General features: G+C 40.9%; 1 protein-coding gene across 1 annotated transcript; it reads right to left on the reverse strand.

Moving 5' to 3' along the window:
* Positions 1-7,757: 7,757 nt before the first annotated feature.
* LOC139656988 (glycogen synthase kinase-3 beta-like) lies at positions 7,758-27,262 on the reverse strand. Its single transcript, XM_071534669.1, has 11 exons — positions 26,969-27,262; positions 21,052-21,137; positions 20,031-20,132; positions 19,613-19,696; positions 18,846-18,956; positions 17,605-17,735; positions 16,516-16,720; positions 16,119-16,214; positions 15,054-15,240; positions 13,976-14,053; positions 7,758-13,658 (listed from the first exon to the last, which is right to left on the reverse strand). The coding sequence occupies exons 1-11, from the start codon at positions 27,141-27,143 to the stop codon at positions 13,597-13,599; spliced, it is 1,317 nt and encodes a 438-aa protein (XP_071390770.1). The 5' UTR covers positions 27,144-27,262; the 3' UTR covers positions 7,758-13,596.
* Between the last annotated feature and the right edge of the window lie 532 nt (positions 27,263-27,794).

The following is a 27,794-nucleotide window of genomic DNA, read 5'->3' on the forward strand; positions in this document are numbered from 1 at the left end:
ATGCACAGAGAGAAAAGATATCAAACAGATTTGGAAGTCTGGCTCCGCTCTCTGCCACGCTCTCTGCCATGCTCGATTCTGAGCGTTTTAAAGTATTTTTAAGTTTTAAAGTGTGATCTGAGTTCGAGTTTTATGCTAGTTTAACCACGCTAGTTTCACCACGGTAGTTTCAGAGCGTATTTTTAACAGTCAGCTGTTAACTGAGAGGAACATTGTGGAGAGTAAACACATATTGGACGGCATGTGTAAACACACACAGGTCCTTTCTGTGTGGAGTTTGCATGTTCTCCCCATGTTTGTGTGGGTTTCCTCCCACCATCAAAGACAAAAGACATGTATGTCTTTGATACATGTCATGTATGTCAAAGACATGTATGTTAGGGTTAATACTCCTGTCAGTGCCCCTGATCAAGGCACTGGCAAAAAGAACTGGAGTTGGTCCCCGGGCGCTGTACTGCGGCTGCCCACTGCTCCTGGGTCAAATGCAGAGGACAAATTTCCCCACGGGGATAATAAAGTATACAAATACAAATATCAGACATGGAGAGCAGCGGTGAGGTGGACACTGAAACTTAACTTAAAGTCGAGATGAAATGAAAAATGCATTTTTAACCCTTTTAGATCACATCCCCGGTCATATTGTGCACCTATCTAACAATATATGCCAAAATTATATCAAAATCCAATCATGTTTTCTACCTGTAAAACAAAATATGCCGTGTGCTTACGTAAGCATGAACCAACCAATTTCAACCAATAATATCATGACATCCACCCGTCAATCATTCTTCAACCTCTAGCTAGTCACACCGGTCATATAAAACTGCACTTCACTGTTTCTGGGTGGTAGCTGACAGAGCAACATGGAGAGAGACAGGAAGAGATGTGTGTTTGGATATCAGTGGGCAAAAACTTTGTTTTCATTTCCAAAACAATGTCGCTGAGGTCTAATTCATTCATCTCTCCCTTGTCCTCCTCCTGATCTAACAACAGGTGAGGGAGCTGTGTGTGGAGCCAACAGTCCTCTGTAGCTCTGTATCGTGCTAAACTCTAAGCCCCGCCCACTGTTTAGCGGTCCAATCAAATGCAAAGTATTTGATTTCAATCGGCCATGAACAAAAGGTAAACATGGCTCTGTTAAACATCCGGGCACTTACAAATAAGACTTTTGTTGTAAATGATCTCATCAGTGAACCGAGAGATACTTACAAAATCCATATATGATTATAATAAAGCCTTACGCTGTGCGAGGCAGGCATACTTCTCTAAGATTATCAGTGAAAGCGGGAACAACCCTAGAATCTTATTTTCTACCATCGATCGCCTCTTAAATCCTTCCCAGTTTCATGAACAAATATGCCATGCCTCAAAATCAAAATGTGAGGAATTTTCATTTTTTGATAATAAGATTGTTAATATCCAAGCTGGTATTGTGAATACTGTTGAAAATAAAAAAAAATCTGATCTTTAATGGTTCTCCGGGAAACCTGAATTCTTTTAGTACAATTAGTGAAGGGGAACTCATCCACTTGCTCCCTGGATGCAATTCCCACTACTTTCTTTAAGGAGGTCTTAGATCGTTTGATTGGTGATGTACTGGATATTGTAAATTGCTCTCTAGAAACAGGCATTTTCCAGATTCACTCAAAACAGCTCTAGTCAATCTTGATTCTTCTGTTTTGGGCAATTTTAGGCCTATTTCCAACCTGCCTTTTCTGAGTAAGATATTGGAAAAGGCAGTGTTTAAACAGTTAGATGCGTTCTTACATGACAACAAGATTCATGAAAAATTTCAGTCTGGTTTTAGAAGGGGACATAGTACTGAAACAACGCTTGTAAAAGTAATAAATGATCTTAGAGTGAGCGCCGACAACAAAAATGTTTCTATTCTTGTACTTCTCGATCTGACTGCTGCGTTTGATACAGTCGATCATGGGATACTTCTAAACCATCTTGAAAACTGGTTCTCTCAGGCACAGCCCTGACCTGGTTTAATACTTACCTTACTGGCAGAAGCTATTTTGTTAGTCTTGGTGACCATGTTTCAGACAAGCATGACATTTTTTCAGGTATTCCACAGGGTTCTATTCTTGGTCCTTTACTGTTTTGTCTGTATATGCTGCCACTTGGAAAAATTATTTGTGATCATGGAGTGAATTTTCATTGTTATGCTGATGACACTCAGCCAGTGGTGGAAGTATTCAGATCTTTGACTTAAGTAAAAGTAGCAATAGCACAGTGTAAAAATACTCTGTTAGAAGTAAAGTCCTGCATTCAAAATCTTACTTAAGTCAAAGTACAAAAGTATTAGCATCAAAATATACTTAAAGTAGCAAAAGTAAAAGTAGTCATTATGCAGAATGGCCCATTTCTGAATCATATAAATCATGTTATTGGACTATAATTATTGATGCATTAATGTGTTCATCACTTTAATGTTGCAGCTGGTAAAGGTGGGGCTAATTTTAATTACTTTATATTCTGCTGGGTAGCTTAACCTATAAAAATATATCATAATGTATTAGTTGATTTATAATTTGTATAAATCTAAATCTGCAAAGTAACTAGTAACTAAAGCTGTCAAATAAATGTAGTGGAGTAAAAAGTACAATATTTCCCTCTGAAAGGTCGTGGAGTAGAAGTATAAAGTAGCATGAAATGGAAATACTCAAATAAAGTACAAGTACCTCTAAATTGTACTTAAGTACAGTACTTGAGTAAATGTACTTAATTACATTCTACCACTGGACTCAGCTATATTTATCTGTAGCGCCAGATGACACCGATGCCCTAAATCCCTTGATAAATTGCCTATCCAGCATTAAACAGTAGATGAGTAAAAATTTCCTCAAATTAAATGAAGATAAAACAGAAATTCTTGTAATTGGTACAAATGCACAGAGAGAAAAGATATCAAGCGGATTTGGAAGTCTGGCTCTACAGAATAAGCCTGAAGTAAAAAACCTGGGTGGTGTTCTTGACACTGAGTTGGATTTTAAATTACATATCAACAATGTTACATTGTTTTCATTTAAGAAATATAGCAAGAGTTAGACCCTACCTCCCACTGGAAGATGCCAAAAAGTTGACCCATGCATTTGTCTTCTCTTGGCTAGATTACTGCAATGCACTCTTTACTGGATTACCTAAAAAAACTATTGATAGGCTGCAACTTGTACAAAATGCAGCAGCCAGAATTTTAATAAAAACCAGAAAAAGAGAACATATTACACTAGTTCTAGCCTCATTGCACTGGCTCCATGTAACGTTGAGGACTGATTTTAAATTCTTTTACTTGTTTACAAGGCCCTAAATGGTTTAGCACCTTCATATCTCTCTGACTGCTTATCTGAGTATGTTCCAAACCGTTCCCTTAGGTCGTCTAGTGCTGGCTTGCTAAATGTCCCAAAAATGAAAAAATATTTTTTATTTATTTTATTATTATACCTGTTTCATGCGTTCTATATCTTAAGATTGTTTTTATCTTTATATATTGATTTTTATTGTTTCTCTTGTAAAGCACTTTGAGCTGCATTTTATGATATGAAAGGTGCTACATAAATAAAGTTTATTATTATTATTATTGTCATTGTTATTCAAAGAAAACATTAAAATATATAGAAAGAGTATATTTAAAATGATAAAGAAATGTCTATTGAACCTGTTTGCATTAAATGTATATAGTTTTTGGCTTTAATCTATGGCTTGTGTCCTTCTAACACACACATTTACACCAATAGGGCCCCATTGTATTTGTCTGTTTTAAGTGCTGGCTGCACTAGTTAGCTGTTAGGGGCTGGTGACATCAGAGGGTGAAGTGAATAGTCAAATAACCTACTTTTATGATAAGATAACAGTCTTTGGTACATATAAATGACATTTTTTGGTGATTGGTCTCCATATTTTAATAATGGCAGACATATATATACATACCTTTTGGATTTTTAATGTCCTATTCAATTTCCGCCTATAATTCATGTGTGTTTAAGTGTATAAATTTCAAAGATGGACTAAGGTATTGATGAAATCTTTGCTTTATTGTATGCAATAACTGTCTGTGAACATCCAGTCCAAATTTGGTGACATTCTGATCATTATTTCCAGAGATACATGTGATAAAGCAGACGCTGTCCCTTTTGGAGAAGCCTAAATTTTCACTATTTTCGGTTTTGGGGAGGATCCAAACATCAACCAAATAAACTAATTTTGCAGAAAAATATTTTTATACAACCATCCATTTCAAAAACTAGACATATTAAAGTTATGAAAAAACATGGTTGTGCTTTGTTCTACCTCGGGTAGGGGTATCTCAAAAACTAAAGCCTTTTTTGGAGATTTGTTCCTCTACTAAAGACACAGAAGTGATTCCAGCAAAAGACAAACATACCGGCCTTTATGATGAAAATATGTGCTGTCATGGCAACGGTCATTACGCACCGTGACCAAGGTTATGAATATGGTGAGAATGGAAACAGAGGTAGGCTACGCCTAAAAGGCAGAGAAATTTGCATTTTATTTATTTTTGACAATGCACCCGAGGAGACATGAAGGATCCTTCATGCGTTTTTTGACCAATTGGAACGTCCTTCATGATGGGGGCTCATTTTTGGGGAGACGAGGCCGCGAGGACGGAGGAGAGGACGCATTTTGGCCAAATGGAATGTAGCCAAGCCCAAATGTAGCCAGGCCAATTACCCAGCATTCTCTGCCAGGACAGTGCCATCTGGCCTCATAAAGTGATATTAATAACATCATGCAAAACATGACATAATGTCCCTTTAACTCGTTCCCAAAATACCAGAAATTACAACCTATAAACCCAAACAGGTCCCACACAGTCAGAAAACCCCTCTGCAGAAAATTGAAAACCCCCCACAAATGGTATCTCTCTCGTACTCGCTCTGACGTCATCACCACCATATCTAAGCGGCAGTAGTTGGGCGGCCCGCTCCCAAACAGACTCCCGTGGCTGAAGTGCGGTAAGTATGGATTGATACTGCAACGAAATGAACAGTAATACAACTCCACACTTCTTCTGTAACAAAAGCAATAAATGAAATGTAAATTGAAACTATGTTTGTGTATTCTTTTCCCCAGTTAATCAGAGAATGTATAGATGTTAATTTAACAAAATACTACCGCTAAACATAAACAGACCGGGGATAGTTAATGCATAGCAGTGTTACGATGTAGCAATGGATGACTGATTAACTTAGAAGAATTGAAATCAAACAAACGGATAAATGTGTGGAATGAATATATAAATACAAACGGATTAGAATGGGAAATAATATGTGTCAAGTGTCAAGTGTCGGCCTCCCGACCACTTTGTCACAGGATTCATTTACACAAATATTTGAAAAAGTGCTAACAGGACCTGCAACAACGAGACAAAAATTGCTAACGTTAAATGTTTGGAGCCAATTGCCATTTTCTACTGAATTTTCTCCATATCAGTATACCTTCACTTGCTGGACTCTTCAATATATTAAAGTATGATAGACAACATTGAATAAAACCTTAGAAAAGCCAACTGACTTTTTTAAAAGATTCTTAATAGATTCTGTATCTTACCGCTGTAAAGTCCTCCGACATGTTGACTACGCACAGTCCGAATACCCAAGAGCACCCAGGGCTTCACATGATTTCCTGTCAATTGACCTCTTGTGGAAGTCCAAGATGGCGTCCAAGATGTCTGCCTCCGGGTCCGCCATCTTGTCTGCAGGTTCCTCTCGCTATGGCCTTCACTAAATCGTTCCACAACCTGCCCAAAATGTTTAATTTGTTACATTATGTATCTAGTGCTAGTAACCATTACAATTTTGTTGTTTTTGTTGTCTTTGTTGGATTGGATTGGTTTTGCAATAAGTTGCAAAAAGAAACTTGATACAGGAAGTTGTGATGCACCGGTTTAAGCTGTTTCCATGACGATGTGAAAAGGGCTATAAGCATAATTTAAATCAACCTGTTGGTTTTTGCCTTTGTGATATTGAGCGGTTTGCCTTTTCATAACCACACCAAGAAAAACTACAGTTGCACCCGAAAACAGTTCCACAGTTTACGCTGTTTAGCACTTCACAATAAAAGCCCTACTGCATGTGTATTGTAGTTTTATTGTTGTTTCTCCCATAGTTGACGTTGTAAACATGGAATTGACATCGTTACTGGGGTATTTGAGGGTGGAAAAAAAAACATCTTTTGTCTTAATGGGAAGCAGGATCATTTCACAAAATATTGCATTTCAACCCAACTCAGTGACCCATGCCATCGGTAACCCCATTCCCATGAAAGTGCACCTCAATAGCTTTCTAGAAAAGTTGACCCCATGTCTCAAAGGGCAATATTCCTCCTTAAAGGTATTGATGTTTTCCCTAATCACAGTCATACTTTTGGATTTGGGCTAGTGTACAGTAGAGCTAATTTTACCTACCAAATACGTCTGGATTGTTGTCGTAGGAAAAATCATATTAGATAACATTGCAGTTAGGCCCTCCCATAAACCTCTTGAATGGCCCTACATGGTCAGGATTATAGTATGTTGTAGCCTCAACACCCCTCTGTTTACAGATGTTTCCTACATACAGTATATCTCTTAAGATGACCCTGTTATGAGCTTGTAGGTGGCAGTCTCCATAGCTGATTTGTGGCTTATTCTTAGCGTGGGGTGATAAATTGATAATCAGATGGATATGGCCTTGACATTTACTATGCATCAGATCAGTGAGCTTCTTCAAATAATATCCCAACTTGGGTTGTTGCTAAAAAGCGTATAACGTAACTGATAACTAATATTGTCATGTCGTTTGTAGTCAGTGCATTTCAAAGTAATCTGACCCAACCCTGCTTAACAGGTACACTCCTCATAATGAGGAGTGTAACGGTACATTCCTAATTTAGGAAGTTACACAATACACTTTTTAGCAACAACCCAAGTTGGGATGTTATTTTAAGAAGCTCACTGATCTGATGCATAGTAAATGTCATGGGTATATCCATATCCATCCATATCCCCGGGCCACGTTTGAAGGCTTATTAGGCAGCTACAGAATGGGCTGGAGACACGGGGTCAACTTTCTAGAAAGCTATTGAGCTGCACATTCATGGGAGTGGGGTTACCGATGGCAGGCGGAAACTGGAATCAGCAAACCGGAATCCCTTATTTGGGCAGAAAATGTAGGCTAGACTCTGTAACTCTTCCGTGTTCCGTGGTCTAGGAGAGAAAGTTGTCGGCGTTCAATACTGCCGCTAGAGGTTTTACGATGGAGTCTATTGAACACCCGGTGTGTCCTATAGAGACACGAAAGGGAACCTTTAGCGTCGCTATCGTGACGCCAAGGGATTTGACAGAGTCAACATAGGACGAGTTGGGAATGAGAACGGGTTGGAACGATCCAGCCCACGCCCTTTGCTGCATGTCATCCCCTCTCTCTGCCAAGTGTGGGACACTGATACTGACAGGCTTGGTTTGGCATGATGGTTTTGGATCTGTTGGAAGAAATAAACAAACTGATCGATTTCACTGTGGTCCTGTGTAGCTCAGTGGGTGGAGCAGTGTAACAATGTAGAGCGCTTTGGATAAAAGTCTCCTACAGATGACACACTGGATGATACTGTGTGGTCAAAAACAAAAAATTGAATCCTGGTCAAGGAGAATGCAGTGGGTAAGCACTGACCGTTTCCTAGGTCGTAACTTCTCAACAGGAACCTATTTTTACAGAATATAGACAAAAGAAACAGCGCGCAGTGTCTAACCACAGTTTCATCACTTTATTAAATGAGTCCATATCATACACACACAGAACAGAGACAGACGGGTGGTTTGTTTTTCTCTTCTCTCTCCTCCTCCCTCTATCCTTCCATCAGTCAGAATGACACCAGAGTAACAGCATTGGAATGGAAAATTAACAGCAAAAGAAAAAAAGAAGTGATATGTCACCATAAAAACATACAATGATCTCCCTTAGGATATAAACACACAACAGGGTTTTAGAAGAATTCTAAAATGCAGAGTACAATTTCAGACAAATTGAAACAGTCATGTGCACCAACAAATCTACATGTGCTTGTTTACACTCTCTCTCTCTCTCACACACACACACAGCTGATAGGTGGCTCCTTCTGCAGTTGCTACTGTTTGCCATCTTGTGATCATTAGCAGCAATTCTGAATGCCATACAGCACACAATTATATACTGAAATACAAAATGCCCATGTTAAGTACTTAGCTGGAGATAAAAACATGATTTTCAGTCCAACTGAACACTTTTGAGATTACTCAAGTCAGATAATGCACTTTCTGTGAAAATGCCAGTGACTTGTAGCCATACTGGGTTTGTCAATACTGCACAGTATAGTACATTGCATTCTGTCACAACACACAAACCAAAATGAGACATCAACCATTTGAAAAAGGTGACACCTACTCTTTTAAATTAACTGATGGTACAAAATGAAAACATTATGGTCATTTTTAATGACAACAGGTAACTTAAGTCCTTAGTAAATGAAATAACACTTTTACAGACTAGATGCTCTAGATTTCTTTTTTTTTTTTTTTTACATTTTGCCTTTATTGGATAGTCAACAGTAGAGACAGACAGGAAAGACCAGGGGAGAGAGAGAGGGGGATGTCATGTGACAAAGGTCCCAGGCCGGATTCAAACCCAGGATGTCAAGGTTATGCCCTTAGGCAGCCTTAGGACGCCCCCAGATCCCTTTAGATTCTACAGATGTTACATAATATTAAAGTATTGATCATTTTTATAGCATTCAGGAACAGAACTGATAAAATGTCCAGTAAACAGTCTGGTGTCAGCGGTCCCACAGAGGGATGACTGAGGAGGAGAGTCGAATAACGATGAAGCAAATAGCTACAGTACAAACCTCACTGGAACATGAGAGAGGAGGAGAGAGAGAGATCATCAACAAACGTGAGAAGAAAAGCAGTAGATTGATTTTTTTCTTTTTCTCTCTTTTTTTTTTTCCCCCACTATTTACAATTTGGATCATAAAGACACCATGAAACAAAAGACATATTTACAAAAACTGACAAACTTAAACGAAACTAAGACTGCTTCGTTGAACAAATGGGGGGGGGGAAATGATATAAACAACAGTGTAATAAAAAGTAAAAAGAGGAAAATAAAAATCAGTGATATTTACACGTGCGATAAGAGAAAGAGACGGGAGAGTGTGACGGAGGGAGGAAAGATGGCTTCTGAGACGTGCCACGTTTGATTTGTGTCACCGGGCGCAGCAGCCGGGCGGGTTCACACCTTTTCATAGCTACAGGGCGCCTGACAGCTCTGAGTGTAAACAGCAGCACCGTGACGCGCCTGGGGGATCAAACCGGACAGGCCAGTTGGATTCTTTACACCGAAGAAAGCAAAATATGGGTGGCAGTAACCCATCGAAGACAGAAGAGGACTTGTGACTGGGAGGTTGCCAGGTTGAAACCCAGAAGCAGCTGGGAAACCCTTGGTGGGGAAAGGGAATGAGAAACGCTCTACACTCTCCTTCTATGACTAATGTCCATGTGCCGCTATGCAAGGCGCCTAAACCCCAACTGCTCAGTGGCCAACCAGCAGGAGGCTGCGGTTGTACTGGGCAGCTCCCAGTTGTGAGTCTGAGAATAAAATAATAAATAAAAAGAGCATGGGGCCTCAGCAGAACCCTTCACTTGTTAAAAAACGGTTCAAAACCAACAGCTGTAGCTAAAACAGCAGGTGGAGCAGCATGGTGAAACAGGAAGAAATACTTTAACTAGAAGCTTTCAAGTGGTCGGTACTGTTTACTAGAATCAGTATTGTCAACTGATCTAATCCTAAAACACTGGCTGTTGAGACTGTGCAGTTTGGAGTATAGACACACACACACACACAGTCACTCTCACACCAGTTTTGTCATTCACACAGAGAAAACAGGATTACTGAGGAGTCATTGATCTTGTCCAGTTTGACTGATAACAGGAGCAAACGCGCAAACACACACACCCACACACACCCATCTTCACCCCTCAACCAATGGGAATCTCCCTGCTTCGTCTTCATGTTTGTGTTAACTACTATTCACACAACTAGTCATCCATTCATTTTCCTCAGTGTGCATCTCAGCATCACTGAGATACTGAAACAAATGTCCCATTTACCCACCGAGGTTTCTCTTCAAACATCAGTGTGTTCATGTTGTTTTGTCTTGAAGAAATCAACAGGATTTTTCATTCATTTCCACTGATGGAAACTCAGCTTGCCAGAGTAGCTACAACACCATTTCAAAGCCCTCTCCATTTCCCAACACCCTCCTCTGATCTATAATCCACAGCCCCTCGTCCAAAGACAAAACAATAAATACATTTACATGAAGTATGTAAAAGCAGCTGTCTTTTACCAATCATAATTTAATAAAACATATCAAATCCCCAAGGACCCTTTAGTTTAGTTCAATCAACAGAAGGATCAACATCCATTTTGCTCTGGTTCCCCAAACAGAATAGTTTAGTAAGAGTACAAAGGTCTTTCTCCACTAACAGGACAGGGACAACCTTTGTGCTAAAGGGGAATTCCACCAAAACTGACTTCTGGACGTTTTAGAAAGACAAATTTAAGACTTTTTAAGACCTTTTTAAACTGATTTAAAAAAACAAAATGAGGAAACAAAGATGTCAGAAACAGCCTATTTCTAATGAAAGTTCTGAGACTTTAAATGGGCAGTGTAATAAAAAGGAAAACCGGGCATAGAAACCTGTTACTGCATGGTAAAAAATAAGACCTCTAAAGCCCTAAATTTAGATAATTTATTCTCAAACTTTTTCAGACTTTTAAAAGGACCAGCAGGTATCTTGTTTTTCCAGTTTCGAGTTCTCAGCATAAATGAAAATGTAATCCTATGACATCAGTTTTAGCTGGTCAATGAATATTTCATTGCTAGTCACTCTGCTGTACTTTGCCTACATTAAACATCTAGAATTATGGGGAAAATGTAGATGTTTAACAAGGGCAGGGGATTAAATGGTTGTTTAGAAAATTTTCTTTCAACTATCTCAGGCAATGAAGACTATGATGTCAGGAGAGAGCATTTTCCTTTTGTCTTGAAAGCTCATAACACAAACCTCGAGTTTTTACAAAAAATGTTGAATTTTGCAGCCAATTTTAGTGGAATTCCCCTTCAAGGATTTTTGGGAAACCAAGAACTTTCCACTACAGTAAACCACTGCCTGTCAGCAGTCAGGGCCCGCACTTACTGAAGTTGGTTTTCTAAGCCAATGAAGGCCTTAATCTAGGAAACTGGTTTTCGGTCCTGGTCCTCAGGACTTTGAGTCCTGCTGGTTTTCATTCCAGCCATCTAATCAGGGACTGAATTACAGCTGAGACACCAGGGGCACGTTCAATCTGAAACCGGTGTGCACCGTTTTGCTACAGTTTCCGGGTTGAACATCATGTTTCCTCTAAACGGTGTGCAACGGGCTTTGAGGTACGTTGTCTCTCGTTTGGTGGGTGTGTCAGAGGTGTTACCCAATCAGCAGCGACGTGTATATAAACCCCGCCCTATTAAAAAGGCAGTGCGCACAATGGATCCAACAAAAGTCCTTTACAAATGCGTCCGCTGCAGCTTGCTGTCTGCAACAATTGAACTAATTAGAAGACGTGTTTGTATCTTTTGCTATTGTAGGCTATGTACCATTGTGGAGTGACACTTTCATAAACTTTTCTACTCCACTCTACTCATCGAAATATATAATGGTAAATATTACAATATCATATCACAACAACAGTGATCAGCAATAATGATAGACCTCATAATAAAATAATTCGCTCATATAGATCCTAACGCAGTCTCGAAGGTAAGAAGTGGATTATCCTTCACCTGAAATGTTTGCCTTGTCATCCTGAAATGCAAATGAGGCAAATGCTGGATCACTATAATTAGGAAGCACAGTTTCCACAAACCCCTTCACTCGATTGGGATGTTCTCTGCTATTCTGGAAGGCAAGGGCAGTGACTGTCACATCGAGCGTATTTTGTAGTAATAAATACATATTTAAAGAACGCAAAGAACGGCCTCCTCAGCTGCCATAGTTGCAACGCTTGCGTAACACAACAGGGTGTTCAACGCACCACCGTTTCCGTTTAAATAAATGTTTTGCTACGTTTTGTCGGGGCTGAACGCAGGGCAGGTGAATTAACTGGCTGGCAGGACAGAAAACCAGCAGCACTCTGAGCCCCGAGGACCAGGACTGAGAACCATTCATCTAGGATCACTGGTGAGGTTTCGCTTTCACTTTTCCACTATGACACTGCTTCATATCAAAAGGCTTAACTTCATTAAGAAAATCCCACATACTGCTTTTGCTAAACACAACATCCATGTATTTACCAACAATTTACATTTGACAACTAAAATGACAAACACATATATGTGGTGTTGAGCAAGAGCAGAAAATCTTCTTCAGGGGTTTTCCTCTTTGCGCTTGATATAATTACCTTTCCAACACACCAGCACCTGAGCCCAACTGGATGTATAAATGACTTTAAAATTACTATTAAAAGCTAAAGACGACCCTCGATCAAAGGCCTGCTTTACACCTGGAGTTAAAAGGCGGCTTGACACATCTTGATTGAATCCAGATTGATTTTACCTACATTTACAGATAAGTGTAAATGCACTAACGAAGAAAATTAGATTCCAATCCTTGTGGGATACCTTGAGAACTGTGGACAGGTCAGGACACTTATTTTAAACTAACTTTTCCATCAAGAGGACCATTTGACTATTTTACCATGTTTTTAGAATAGAAAAAAAATGTTTGGATACCTGAAACAGTGGCTGGTAATTTCCCAGTCAGATCTAATAATTTGTATGTAATGAATCTGCCCAGTCAAACACTGATAAACGCTACCAGTGACCTACTCTACCAGCCACTCTGGCAGGTTACCACCCATTGTCTGGAGGTACTATTCAATCCTAAAGATCAGATTGGGTTGGTAAGATAATGTGGCTGTTTCTAGTTCCTGCAGCCGTTCTTCTGCCCTGAGTTGAACAATGAATTAGGATTTCTTTTACCCTGATAATCTAATTGGGGCCAATTCTGGTTAAAGTCAGGCAGTGTGCAGTCCACCCCTCACTGACAGGGACGTAAAAACACTGAAAAAACAAAACAAAACTAGAGACAAAATGCTGTGTGATCACCATGACGCTTTCAATTAGTCAAATAAATAAACACAAATAAAAAGAAGAAGAAAAATGTCGATTTTAAAAAAAGGTTATACTACAGAGGACCGGCCCCCACTACTGAACCTTCATATACCACCCTAGCAGCACCAAGACAACTGTGTATGTGTGTTTGTGGTGTGTGTGTGTGTGTGTGTGTGTGTGTGTGTGTGTAAAACAATCTCCCGCCATTGCGATGCGTTCTATTTTCCCCGGCAGCTAACGAACTAATGGTTTGTTCAATGCATGTACAGTACAAAAACAGATGACTGTAACCTAAGAGAGCAAGCAGCATGGAGGAAAGCAGTACTGTGTGTGTGAGTGTGTGTGTGTGTGTGTGTGTGTGTGTGTTAAGGGTCAGGCTGGCAGGCAGACAGGTGAGGGGCTGCTTCAGATGCTGTTAAGAGATCCTGGTACTGAACTGTGTTGAGACGAATCTGATCCGGTACCATCTGGAGGAGAGGAGAGGAAAGGAAAGGAAAGGAAAGGAAAAGAACGGAGGAGAGGAGAGGAGAGGAGAGAGCGGTCAGAAATAACAGACCTCAAAATGCCTTCAGTGACCAATCAGAATTGAATATTCAACAAAATAAGTACTGTTAAAACATTTTTAATTCCATACGGTCACTTGTAATATTTGGATTTTTGTATGATGTTATTCGTTTTACTTTATCCATAAAAGGCAACAAATGCTGAACAAAACCACAATTTCAACAGCAGTAATAAGAGCAATAGCAGGAACTATAATTGCAATAATGTAAGAGTTTCATACCATGGGAAGAAGCAGCTGTCTGAGCGCGTGCGTGAGGAGGAATGAGGGTTGAGTTCAGCTGGGGCTGGATGGACAGCTCTGCAGAGAGAGAATTAGGAATATGCGAACCTGATGAAGCTATGGTGAAACGCGTTGTTCTTAATCTGTCTAATAAAGTAATGGTATGCGTTATAGTTGGCCTGGTTTCTCCTTGAGTGCGGTGGACTAGTCTAGATTTGTTACACTGTGTTTCCTGCCGCCGCCAGCACCCTGGACTGTTTAAGCCTACGGTGCGATGCGGAGAGCATTTCAGATCGGAACGACTACCGTGCATAAGTACTAGGGCTGCACGATATTGGAAAAAACTGACATTGCAATATTTTTTTTTCTGCGATATATATTGCGATATGAAAAAATACAGGAATTTTCACCACATGACTTGAATAGCTCTATCAAGCCTTGTCCCTTTAAGAAGATGGCCTTGGGGGTAACCTGCGCGGGTGACGTAGCAGGAAGTGAGTGTGTTTTTAGCCGCAGCCAGAGTGAGTTGCAGGATGCCAAGTAAAGTTACCATAGTTAGCGGGAAAAGAGCTTAGAACGTCACAGAGACGCCGTGCATTATGTTCGCTGGTGTACCGAAATAAAGTGCCAGTTCTCCACTGCAGAGTTGGTCCGGACTCTTAGTAAAAAGCTTGTTACCAGCTACGAGCCAGGCTAAGCTAAAATAGGCTAGCACAACACCAGAGGCTTCCCAACTACGGTTCGGAGCCGCGAAAGCTGGAAAGATAACATACGATACTCTTATAACAAATCCTTACATAGGGGTAAATTATGTTATATCAGACAGACTTCTCTTGTAGATTAGTAATGGAAAATGAGAACCGTGTTGTAAGTTGTAAAAGTAAAAGTTGTAGCATGATGTGTTTGAGTTAATTTGCCTTACTTGACATCGCACGTCCTGCGATGTGACTATTGCGCATGCGCACATCGTGATGACGGTGCGGAAACGATATATATCGTGCAGCCCTGATAAGTATGTTCGTTTCTGTGTGTGTGCACAAGTCTGTCTGTGTGTGTGTGTGTGTGTGTGTGTGTGTACCTGTGGTGCTGAAGTTGAAGAGCATCGGCAGTTCTCGGCCGCTGGGCAGCCGTGCGTTGGGCTGGCGCAGCTCGTCGAAGAAGGCGTGCGAACAGGCCTCTAGCGGGGAGAGGCGTGTGGCCGGCGTGTACTCCAGCAGCCGAGAGCACAGGGCGATGGCCTCCGGAGGGGTGCGGGGCTTGAACACCTGAGGGACACGACATGAAGAGTTACATTTAAAAACCAGACATCTGCCGGTTAATGAAAACGACACCTATAGTTAAGAAATGACTGATGGCATCAAAGTACACCACGCTGTAGGTTAAAGTTATGATATGGGTCACCTTAAGGCCTATTTTTTACAAAGTAGTTACATTTTTGGAGGACTATGGAAGAGGAGTAGGACCACGTGAAAAAATTGGAAAAAAAAATTCTGAGAAAAAAAGTCAGAATTCTGAAATTAAAATCAGATTTGTAAGAATAAAGTCAGACTCTTCTGAGAATAAATTCAGAATTCTGACTCTAATCTCAGAACTCAAACACATTTTTCACGTGGCCCTAGTCCTCTTCTGTAGAGGACAGAATCATCTGTGTTTGTTTCAATATTGACTGATGAATTTAAGGTACCAACATTTATCCCAATGGATATGTAGTGTGAGTAAATGTTCAAGTGCCACTTCTCCGGGTGTCACGCTGTGTCGGTGCTCTTTAGGTATCAGGGTTAACAACTGATTTTCAAAGAGAGAACACCAAAGCACTTCAACTTGCAGATTAAACAGCCTGTGTGGGCGGCAACACGTCCACAGGTCGTTTGCCTCAAAACATCTGTTACATCTGCAGTATCTGTGCCTTGGTATGCCTCTTTCAGATTGGAACAAATACCTTTATACAGATTACAGTGAAATTTGCAACAATTGTAGATTTCCCCCACATAAAAGTGTGTTGTTAATTTTTTCCATATGTTTTCAGACTCTCTTGTCCAATTCCAGGACTTCAAAACCTGGATACATTCAATTTTACACACTTTTCCAGACATTGCAGACCTGCGTAGCATCACTGACTATCAGGCGACATCCAAGTATTTACCTTGGTCCATGGATGGGCTTTGATCTGAGGGAACTTGAATTCTGTGTAGTTTGGGTTCATCTCTCGGATCTGTTCCCTCGTAGGGGTTCCTAGCACCTGGAAGTAGAGGAGGAGGAAGCAGTATGAGCAGTAAAGACACACACCGGCCATCTAGGTACTTGACTGACACTAGTCATGCTACCAGTCCCTCTTTATACCCATTGATAGTATAAAATATTGTGCAAGCCCACACATACGCACTTAAGATCTTAACACACAAACACACATCTCTCTTACCTTGATAATCTCCACCGACAACTGCCCTAACATCAGTTCAGCAAAACACACCCATCACTTCATTCACACAGATGCGTGACATACACACACACACACACACCTATACCTCCACTTGTCTTACCTTGATAATCTCTACTAGTTGGTCCACCCCGCTGTCACCAGGGAATATGGGTTGTCCTAGCAGCAGTTCGGCCAGTACGCAGCCCGCTGACCAGATGTCGATGTTTGCCGTATAGTCTGTGGCGCCAAAAATGAGCTCAGGGGCGCGATAATACCGCGAGCAGATATACGACACGTTGGGCTCGCCGCGGACCAGCTGCTTGGCGCTGGGGAAACAGAGTAAAATAAATTAAACAATGAAAAGGTTGTTCCAAAAGTTGGTCAGGGAAAGAAAGAAAAAAGTGAATTATTCTAGGGAAAATGGGATCAAAAGCTGCAGGGTTTATTGTTCTCCTCTTACGCTAGAAATACTCCGGTTGGCCGCCAGTGTGAAAGGGTCGACCTGAGCAACTCGACCCGGCAAAACAATCCCGGTCAAGATCAGATCAGAGTTGTTGTCCGCCATATTGAACACAGAATGCAAATAGATCTGCTTCTGATGACGTTACACGGTGACGGCTCATAGCATCATCCTGTGTGCGAGGCTCGGTGTGTATCGTCTCGTACACAGGATGGACCTGGATCAGTGTACCGTAATACTACTGGGCTGTTTTTGTGAAAAGGTTTTTAGGCACATAGGCACGTCACACAGGCAGAAAACTATACTGTAGATTAGATAAAAAAGGGGAAATTATACAACGTTTGGAATACTAATAGCACACAGAATTTTGGATCACAAGAAAAACTGCTAACAAAATGCAAGTTTCGAAGTACAATGTCAGAGATCAAAGAGTTTTCTCAGTACTGAAATCCAACACTAAAACCCATCTGTACAATGACAGAAATGAAAAGAAATTTAAAAGATGAATTCAATATATGGCTTTTGCTGCACATAGAAAGCCACTGGATCTCTTTAATGGAGAAAGATTATTTCCCAATGACCTCAAATTAATAGCGCAAGTCTACACTGTTCAGAAACGATAATAGATCATCAGTACTTGGTATCAATCAATACTTAAAGTTTAGTCCTCTGAATCAGCAGCGGAGAAGTGGTATTGACACATCCCTCTTCAGTCTGTGTGGAGGAAACCCATCCCTTTATGCAGCTTACCTGCCAAAGTCACACAGCTTGAGGATGGCAGTTTCTGGGTCGACGAGCAGGTTTTGGGGTTTGATGTCTCTGTGACACACACCCTGGGAATGGATATAAGCCAGACTGCGGAACAACTGGTACATGTACACCTGAGGAGGTCACAACATGGGAACAACACCAGGTCAGCTATCCACCCACACTGGCAACATAAAATATGCCAAGCTATGTGACGGGACAGAACTGTCAAATGCAACACATAATGAATTCCTGCTTATTACTGCGGGCATTGCCACAGCCGCCAGGATGATTTTAAGACATTGGAAAAATCCTTAACCTGCTATACCAAAAGACTGGGTAGAAACAGCATATTATGAAATCATGTTAGGTAGATTGAATGATAAGAATACAAAGATGAAAAGAATCTGGGAACACTTCCTAGGTCAAATCACTTTACAACAAGGAAGCTAACTATTTAACTGATAACATCACCCCCCACCCCCTCTCCTTCTCTATCCCTCCTTCTTCCCCTTTCTTTTCTTTGCCTCCTTTGTCACAGGAGCTTAGCTTAGTTTTTTTGTTTTTTTTGTTGTTTTTTCTTTTAGCTGTTTTTCTTTTATATACTTGGACCAATCAATCAGACAACTGCTGTGCCACCATGACTACACACGTGATCATAGTTAATGCCTATATCTGTACAACACCTGTATACCTGCCAACTCATATTTTTGGTAATCAGAGTTGTAATGTTCCATCACCGTAAGCCATTATGTCCTATGGATATTGCCCTTTTCTAGCCCTTATAAAAGGCACATTTTTGTAGTAATGGAATGTATATTACCAAATGTGCTGCTGTATATATTCAACGACAAGCTCCTGTCAATTATTTGTTTTTTTATCTGCTTATTTTGTTTTGAAATCTGAAAAATAAATAAACAATGACAAAAAAAAGAAAAGAAAATATGCTAAGCTATTTACATTGTGCTCTGTATTACTGTGGTAAAGCTCCCAGTTGGTGGAGTGAAGACGCCCTCTTGTGAAAAGTTTAGGAACAACCCATTGGATAAGCAACATTAATACTGAGACAATGCCAACAGATCTTATTTGGGGAAACTGTCCAACAAAAAACATACAGAGATCCCAATTTAAAATATTGTACGAATTAATTCAGTACATGGATGAAAAAAAAATTGTAAAAATATGCAGCAAATAAATGATACAGTAGCTGGGGTGGGGTGGGGATCGGTTAAAGAGGATATTACCTTAACATATATGATAGGAATGATGCTCTTGGCCTTGTTAAAATGTCTGGCAACCCTGTAGACCGTCTCAGGGACGAAGTCCAGCACCAGGTTGAGGTACACCTCATCTTTCTACACGGGACAAACAGAAATAGAGTTAAAAAAAAAAACACAGCGGACTAAGTGCTTGAACATACTTTAACACAATTAGGCGTGCCTGGCCCATCTCAGAATTTGTACCCATTCTTTCCAAAGTGGAAAGAATGGATGTTGACATGTAGGCATTTTGCACTGTAGACTGATACCAAAGGCTGAAGGGTCACACAGACACACATGCACATACACACACAGCCAGCCATAAGTCCTAACCTCTCAAAAACAGAAGGAACACACCAACATAGGATCTTGCTTCCAGTAAGCTTTACTTGTGCAACATTTCAACCCAAAGAAGGTCTATGGCAGGCGATCCAAGACAATGGACTCCTTCCCTTTTTCAATCTTGACATAATTTTTTTTACCCTGCATCTGAGTCGTGCATTCCCTATTTTTCTCTTCCACAGTCCTTATCTCCTTCAACAATGCTGGAATAATGAGTGAACATGGAGACTTAAAACAAGTTTGTAAGAACAGACAACAGCTCCGTTTTCTCTTCATCTAGAACCTGAGCCATACTGTAACATGTTGTGCTGTGTTACCCATATGTTCTTTAAATGTGAGCTGTAACAGGCTGCAATTCAATTTTTCCACTAGAACAATCAAGTCAGAAAATACTACTTAAAATGAAGTACCTTCTCGCCGCTGGAGTAGAAGAAGTAGCGTAGTCTGACAATGTTGCAGTGGTCCAGCTTCCTCATGATCTGTAGTTCCCGATTCTACAAAGACAACAGATTGTAGGTGGGAAATCAAGTAAACAAACAACAGAAGAATTTAGAGAGACAGGAAAATACATCCAAACACCATACATATAACAAAATGCAGTCAAGTAACATTTTGGTCAAGAACTACCTTCATTGGAATATTAAAAACATGATTAATTCTCTTACAAAGGTCCGACTGGAATAAAACAAAAGAAACCAATATGGGGAAAACTTCCCCAAAACTCACACATGTAGTGATGAGTTCATGTTTTTTTTTTTAAAAAGGGGCTCATAAGAGAGTGAGTGGACAGACAAGCAGACAATTATAAAGATTATGAGACAGCCTTACCTTGAACCTCTTGTCCTGCAGAACCTTCTTGATGGCCACCATCTCTTGGCTGTCGATGAGACGAGCTTGGTACACCACGCCAAACGACCCGTTACCAATCACCTAAGAGGTTTTCATGGAAGAAGAAGCAGTGAGAGACGCAGGCCTCAAGATTAACAACACCATCTCATCAGGTTAAGTGCACATGCAGACATGAAACTTAAAGAGAGACTTAAAGGGGCTACAACAGAGAACTAGGGTTATAACCGCTGATATATCTAGGAAATGGAGACAGCCTCTGTTGTTAGTTTTCATCACTATGTCTCCGTTCTTGCAGCCATTCTACTGTAAATCGTTGACCACTATTGGCGAACATAAGGAACGGCAACAGTATTGACAAGTCTCTGGTACAACCCCACCTGTCAGGTCCCCTTGAGTTACATTGGCCTGTCACTGACACAAAGTCACATTTTGACAACAGAGACGAGTAAGTTAGCTAATTAGAGCAGAGATCCAACAGAAACATCTAGTGAAGAGGCAAAGTATCACCATGTTAAATGCTGGAATAATAATAATATTGCTGTGTCATTTGCTTTTTGGCTTGAGAACGAAATGTCTTGTGATGCCGGTTGCTCGCTTTTAGCATCGTCCTCCATCGCTGTGCCGTTGAAAATGTGAGTAGATGTGTATGTGTGTGTGTGTGTGTGTGTGTGTGTGTGTGTGGGGGGGGTTGTCTTGAAACTCCAATGGGTGGGGAGTTTAGTCAGAGTACGGGCCAAAAAGTGAGTTTTGAAAGCCAGAAGTCTCAGAACCTGCTGAAGTAATGGTTGAGTCATTGGTATTGAACAACCCCATTAACCCCTCAGATATTTTATGGTCATTTTGTGCTGTGGGGCAGTAAAAATCTTACTTATTGCCCCTTTAATTGAGCGGTATTACTTTACAGTAGCAGTTCAAGTCGTAAAGTCCTTGTTCTTATGCAGATAAGGACCGAGCTGCCTATGATGAGACGGTTCACTCCTGGTTTTCCTTCCTCGCTCACCTTGATGTCGGTGTAAGAGACTTCCTGGGGGCGGTCCGGTCCCTGCCCGGGTGTGGCCACAACCGTCGTCACCTTCCCACTGTCTCCTAGGCAACAAGAAGGAACAAGGTCAATATGAGGTCAGGGGATGCAAGTAGGGCTGAAACTAACAATTATTTTCATTATCGATTATTTTTTCAATTAAGCGATTAATCATTTAGTCTATAGAATGTAAAAAAATACATGGACAAATGCCCTTCACAAGTTACCAGAGCCCAAAGTGATTCTTAAAATGTCTTACTTAGTCTGACCAGCAGCCAAAAAAACCCCAAAGTATTCATTTTATAATGATATGAAATGGAGAAAAGCAGCAAATCTTAGCATTTGTAAAGCTGTAACCAGCAAATGTTTTGGTATTTTTACTCAATTATCAAAATTATCATAGACTAATTTTCTGTTGGTCAACTAATCATTAAATCGTTTCAGCACTAAATGTAAGGACACATTGTTACAACACAATAAAAAGCTGAGATGAAATCAATGAAATATCTATGAAAAACAATAAGTAAGCATGTTTCAGTTGCCTGATAATTGTTTCATGCTTTGAACTCTGCAGCTCAGTTTCTCCTCTACTCTCTGTCTTCTAGGTGGGAAATTCAAATGGAGAAGGTTGAATCTCATTGGCCAAGCCGCTCCTTAATTTGATTCTCGTCTTCCTCTTTCTGTTCTTTCCTCTTAGCCATTTAAAGTCCTCTAACAGGTTTATAACTGAACCTAAACGCCCCGTAAATTTTCCCTACAGTAGCTTCTACATTAATAAATTAAATTTATCACTATCCTAGGACAATGTCACATACATGTCTTTTCCTAAACTGCTGGTTCTAAGTTTCATGAACTGTTGCAAAACCCTGTTATGTGACCCATTTAAAACCCAAGACATCATTTTACCATTATGTCACAGTTAAGAATAGGGATGTCAGATGCCTCTCTTTTAATCCACTCTACTTTGTTTTTAAATGAGGCACTGTAGTTTTGAGCAATAGCAGGTTATATGTTAATTGCCTTAGTGTCAAAACATGTAAAGTTACGTAGAGAAGACTTAAAGCTGGAACAGATTCCCTCTGGCTCCTCTCTGGTGTCTCCAGCTAGAGAGCGTGGCCTAAACAATACTCCTGACATTCAAACCAGGATATTTGCTGCAGACAGCCTTAACATCTGGGTCATCTCTCCACTGGCCATTTGAATAATTAGGTTAATGGTGGCCTAGTGAATGCATGTCAACTGCATGAAGCCTCCAAGGAGGGAGAAAGGAATGACAGGGTTCATATTCAAGACACTGTGGCTAATTAAACTGGGAATGAACCAAAAAATAGGCCAACCGGCTTCTTTTTCCTGAAAAACAGTGTTTTAAGTGATAACAGGCTTCCACACAAGGATTATTCTGAAGTTTTCATGTCTAGCCAGCTGACTACTTGCTCACTGCCAAAAAGCATATGGCAGAAGAGTCTGTAGTCATCAGTAGGCTGCAGCAGCACATAGAGGCCGGCAACCTGTAAACACACAGACTTAGCACTGATGACTGGTAACAACTTTGCATACCCCATTCTGATTATCCCAAACAGGGGTCTAATGCATTTTAAAATTTAATTCTTATTCAAGACCTTAACTTCTTGACTGGATTTGATGATTCTGGTTTGTCTTCAATATGATGTAAGTGGAAACCAGCTGCTCAATACAACCGTCAACTCTATAGTTGTCACTCTATAATCGAAGAATATTCTTCACAACAAAAATATCAATATGAAATATCAGATAGTTAATATACTGTATAGTTAGAATATATGCTATAATAGCATGAAAGAACATTTTATTTTTCCAGACTTTTCAGGCATACATAGAAAATCCTACCTACAAGATTGTTTTTGTTTTTTTCGTATTTTCTGTAAAACTAACAAACAAACCAAAAAAAAAAAGTTTCCAGTCCGCCCACCAGCATGGTCATGGTGTGTAAACTTCTGTAAGCGTTTTGAATGACTTCACGGGCCATGAAACTTGTCTAACCACATAGAAAAGCCTAAATTTAGCCTAAATGTAGCCTAAATTTTGACTTTCAATATGCTTAAACTCTGCAGGTGGACTAGAGAGGCTTTTGCACAACAAGAGTCATAGTCTAGTCTGTAGTTAGGACCATGTAGCGACAAGCCTCCATCCACCCGGCCACGCATTGCTCTTACCGGTTTGGGGTCAATTCAAAATACAATCTAGACTTAATTATCCCCACAGGGATATGCTGCTGGTCGGGTAAAGTGTTCATGCTATTTCACACATTACTGCCAATGTTGAATGTGTTTTGTTTAACCTACCTCAACACCTTTACATCACAAGGACACAACTATGGGGAAAAGTATCTTACTTTACTGTGACGTCCATGATGAATTTATTTGAGCACAATAGTTTCCCAAGAAAAAAACCCAAAACAAATCAAATCCCTGACTGGGAGTCACTGTAACCAACACTGAGGCTTTGTTTTTTCTGCTGTTGTCTGGCATGGCTCTGTGAATAAACATCCCATTGTTTTTAAACTACACTTCTCTTCATTAAGCACAACAAATAAACCTAAAGCTTAATTATTTGTCCATCTGTAGCATGGTTTGAAATTAACACCAGCCACCAGCCAGGTGCTGGTTAATTCTGGCTGTGGTTTTTCTGCTCTACCAGCCACCTTACAAGTTAACCAAACACCATCTGGGGATTAATTTCTATTCTTTGGGCTGGCCAAGGAGTGAAAGTGGCTAGTGAATTCTGGGATCCCTTAGCCAATGTGGCCTGCGGATGGAAAAGTCAGTTTCCTACACTGATCTGTAGTGCTTAAATAATGGAGCAGCCATCATGCTGTATCACCATCATCCTGTCCATGTTCACATAAGCAGCCTAGCATGACACTTAACGCTTTGTTTACCAAACACGACAATGCACTTATTGATTTGGCACTCTTATAACCAGAGCTGCATGTCCTGGGGTTAATCTGAGTGTGTGTGTGTGTGTGTGTGAGTGTGTGTGTGTGTGTGTGTGTGTGTGTGTGTGTGTGTGTGTGTGTGTGTGTGTGTGTGTATACGCTCATATCCATACACACACAGTAACTTGTCCTCAGAAACAAAAGTGTGGTGGTCATCCAATAGGCACGTTGGCGATATCTGTTACAGTTGTACCATGTTGAAACAGTGAGGCCTGCAGAGTGACCGGGTCACCGAGTTCTCTAACACTGACTGGGTTCATTCTCACACACACACACACACACACACACACACACACACACACACACAAGTGCTAAAAGGACAATATCTGTGTTTTTTAAGTTTGGGCGAATCATCTAGGTTGCTCCCCTCTCCTTTACATCTTTACATTCTTCCTGTTTTTTCTGCACACAGTCAGTGTAGTTGGAGATATCAGGCTGGTTTTCCTCCCTTCAGAAGAAGCCATTTGTTGCCATTCAATATTATAGAGTATGAAAAACAACTTCCACAGTTGTAACACAGTAAACATGCGGCCTTCGTTTGGTTTGGTCAAAGTTTCTTTTTTATCCTTATTTCATTGTGCCTGAGTTGAGCGTTTTCACATCAGTGGGCGTGTTACGTCATGCTCTGCTTCCTGTCAATCACCTGACACCCACAGGAAGAAATGGAAGTTTCCACCAGAAAATACTCCTTCAAAAACATGTTGCCTTACCAACTTTATTCTCACACCCATGTCTTTGTATTTAGGGTGTCTTTGTTAGCCGGGACAGCAGTTATATTTGTCTTCACATAACAAATAGGTGGTATTAATATGCAAATTTATGCAGCAAGGTGCTCCAAAACCTAATCAAGATCATCTACTCTAGAGGGGGGAGCTGTGGTGTAAGCATTAAGTTTTTTTTATCATGGATTGTTCTTGAGTTATTGTGTTCATAAGAATGTGTCAACACAGAGACAGAGACAGACAGACAGACAGACAGAGAGACAGACAGACAGGCTCCACCATGACGACACAATGTCCTGCATACACGTTGGCGGCACATAAAAAAATCAAATTACATAGACAAGTCTGGGCTCGTCAGCTCCTCCAGGTTTAGCAAAGTGGGACGTTCACACCAGCCGCTAGGATGCAGGAAAGTTTTGGCTATTGCCGCGCTCACGTCACATCGGTAGAAGTGAAAGAATGGGGTGACATCTTGTTGCTAAAATATGGAAGCGTTCACATTATTTTGTTGGAACGGCCACAATTATTTTGCTAATTTAAAATTCACCATAAACAAACTGCAGCAGGTATTAGTCGCTTTTTGTAAATAGACTTGACTGTATTATTGTGACCATAACTGATCATTTTGATTTTTATCACATTGGACGGCTGACATCGGTGGATTCACTTCAGTGTTTACCGCTTGTGTTGACACACTTCCCCACTTCATGATGCCTAATGTGAGATATCGGAGTACACAAAAAAATTCCACACATCCCAGTTATTACACCTTACCCAGCGGGCAGGTTGTAGTTATGGAAAATCCGGGATTATGGATCTGTATCGTAGGTTTACCTATTGCTACCAACTACATCAGCAGGTAGGTAACCAATTGGATTACTGATCCAGCAGCCATTGCAGGGGGGGTTCAGTAGTTTTTGCCTTGTTGTTTAGGTTTACATTGGGGAAAACAACATGACGCCTAGACCTGGAAAGCACATTAGATCCCCAAAGATCAGTTCTGGTGTAAAAGACTGGCCTTGGGTCAAGTGGAGAATTTTATAAAAAGGCAGGACAACTCAGTAACTCCTAAAAAATTATCGGGAAATATCTTCCAGTGCTGTTCATCATGGAAGATCATTGGTTGGTATGGCAACACACCATCCTTAACACTCCATGTCCAAGTTTAATTTTACCAGTTATTCAAAATGTCAAATCATATAATTCTTTTTCACAAATATCTGGCTAACTGGGTTAATCCTGCCTCTGGAAATAGCCCCCAGGTCTCCCACACTTGAAAACGCATCAGTCAGTCAGCCAGCCAAAAGAGCATCTTTCACGGCCAAAGGAAACATTTCGGCTTAAAAGGCCTCAGGCAGGGTTAGTCTGCTGCGAGGGAGAGGAAACAGAGGCCACACTCCTTTGAACTGGGGATGACCTCCCATCCGGGCTCTAATATCAAAGTCACACACCACTGCCTGCTAATGGATGATAAGGTTAGGATTAATACACATACACACACGGATCCCTGCTTACACCTGTCACCATGGTGATAAAGAGGCACAATAAAATTCAATTTCAGACAGAGAAAACCTACTCCTTGGCATCCAAGCCAGCAGCCCGGCTCTTGTGCAAGATGTGCATCACTTGCATCCTCCAGGCGTCGGCCACCTGCTGCTAAGCCTTGCCCCACCAGTGACCTTGTGAAAAGACAACTTTCCGCCCAGACCCCTCACCAGGCGAGCCAGACTAACGTCGGTTAGCTGCTGCTGCACTCTCAACACTCACAAAGGAACACTGGATGCAGTGCTCAAGTTGAAGTATTTGAGTCTAGCTTAGCTACAAGGAACAACAGAGTACATTTCCTTGCAGACTCGCATTGAGCACACTGGCAGTCAAATCAAAGTGACACTTAATAACCTCAGGTTATTCGTCAAGTTGGCTAACGTTACACTGGGCAACAGTGATGGCCAGCGAGCTGCTTAGCTGGATATTGGTAGCGCTGGATGAGGAGCCAGAAAACATACAAAACAAGTGGCTAACGTTAGCTAGCTAGCACGCTAACGTTAGCTAGTTGGTTAGCCAGCAAAAAGAGAGCAGTAAGGACTTTCCTTTAGGTTGTAATAAATAACACTGGCATATACTATCGAGGTAAAACTGACGGATAATTTTGCTGGAAATACAGAGTGCAACACCAAGCTGGCGGCTAGCTAGAACTTACTGGCAAGCTTTAGGTTGGAGCATCCTGACGAGCTGCTGCCCGAGGCCTGCGGGACCCCGGACTTTCCTGTGCTGCTCCCCACGGCAGCGGCTGATCCGGCGGACGCTGCGGCGGCTCCTGGAACACCTGGCGGCTCAGCAAACGAGCTGGTCCTGGGCCGCCCGCTGCCGCTCATATCTCTGTGCAGGGGTCACGGGGCGGCGGGGTTGGGATTCACTATTTTCGGCCAAAGTGACTATTAATTATGAATATCTGACAGCGAATTATCTTGGAAAGAAACACCGAGAGATACCGCTCCCGTTGCCGCTGGCTGTCTGGGCTGATAGCTGCTGCTAGACACCTAGAAACGGACCGCTCGCAATGCCACCTGGGAGATGAAGTTCGAATTAGCTGTTGCTTAGGTTTCCTTCCCTGGCTTTCACATATCAAAACAACTACAATTGTTAAATGACATAACAGTGGATGTAGGCCAGAGAAGGGGCAACAGTCACACAATATATTTCCATGCAAATGATATGTCAAGTTTATTTTTGTCTTTATTTCTTTGTTTTGTTATATCTGAAATCGATTTAATGTTTTGATTTTCTTTTTCATCCATTCACCTTAGCAACATAGACATGTACATGTCATGCCAATAAAGCAAGTTCAGATTAATATGCCAAGAAGTTTTAGCATGCAATTAAAAATACCATATCAGTAAGTTTGCCATATCAATGGCAAATTACCAGCCACCTTATACTAATGGTAGTGGCATTGTTATTACATTATTAGGTAGTGTAGTTAGTCCATTTTGCACATTGTAACTTTGTTTTGAAAACCGCTATTA

Source organism: Centroberyx affinis, unplaced genomic scaffold (assembly GCF_046629955.1).
Source record: "Centroberyx affinis isolate AG114_WGS23_722 - 3 ecotype Tasmania unplaced genomic scaffold, CSIRO-AGI_Caff_v1 ptg002601l_1, whole genome shotgun sequence".
Classification (NCBI taxonomy): Eukaryota; Metazoa; Chordata; class Actinopteri; order Beryciformes; family Berycidae; genus Centroberyx; species Centroberyx affinis.

What these genes read in the sequence shown, in the direction of transcription:
- LOC139656988 (XM_071534669.1), bottom strand. Translation starts at nt 27,143, where the DNA reads ATGAGCGGCAGCGGGCGGCCCAGGACCAGCTCGTTTGCTGAGCCGCCA. An exon ending in TGCAGGACAAGAGGTTCAAG is followed by an intron (nt 19,697 to 20,030) that starts GTAAGGCTGTCT and finishes TTGTCTTTGTAG; the next exon opens with AATCGGGAACTACAGATCAT. An exon ending in AAGCCCATCCATGGACCAAG is followed by an intron (nt 15,241 to 16,118) that starts GTAAATACTTGG and finishes CGTGTCCCTCAG; the next exon opens with GTGTTCAAGCCCCGCACCCC.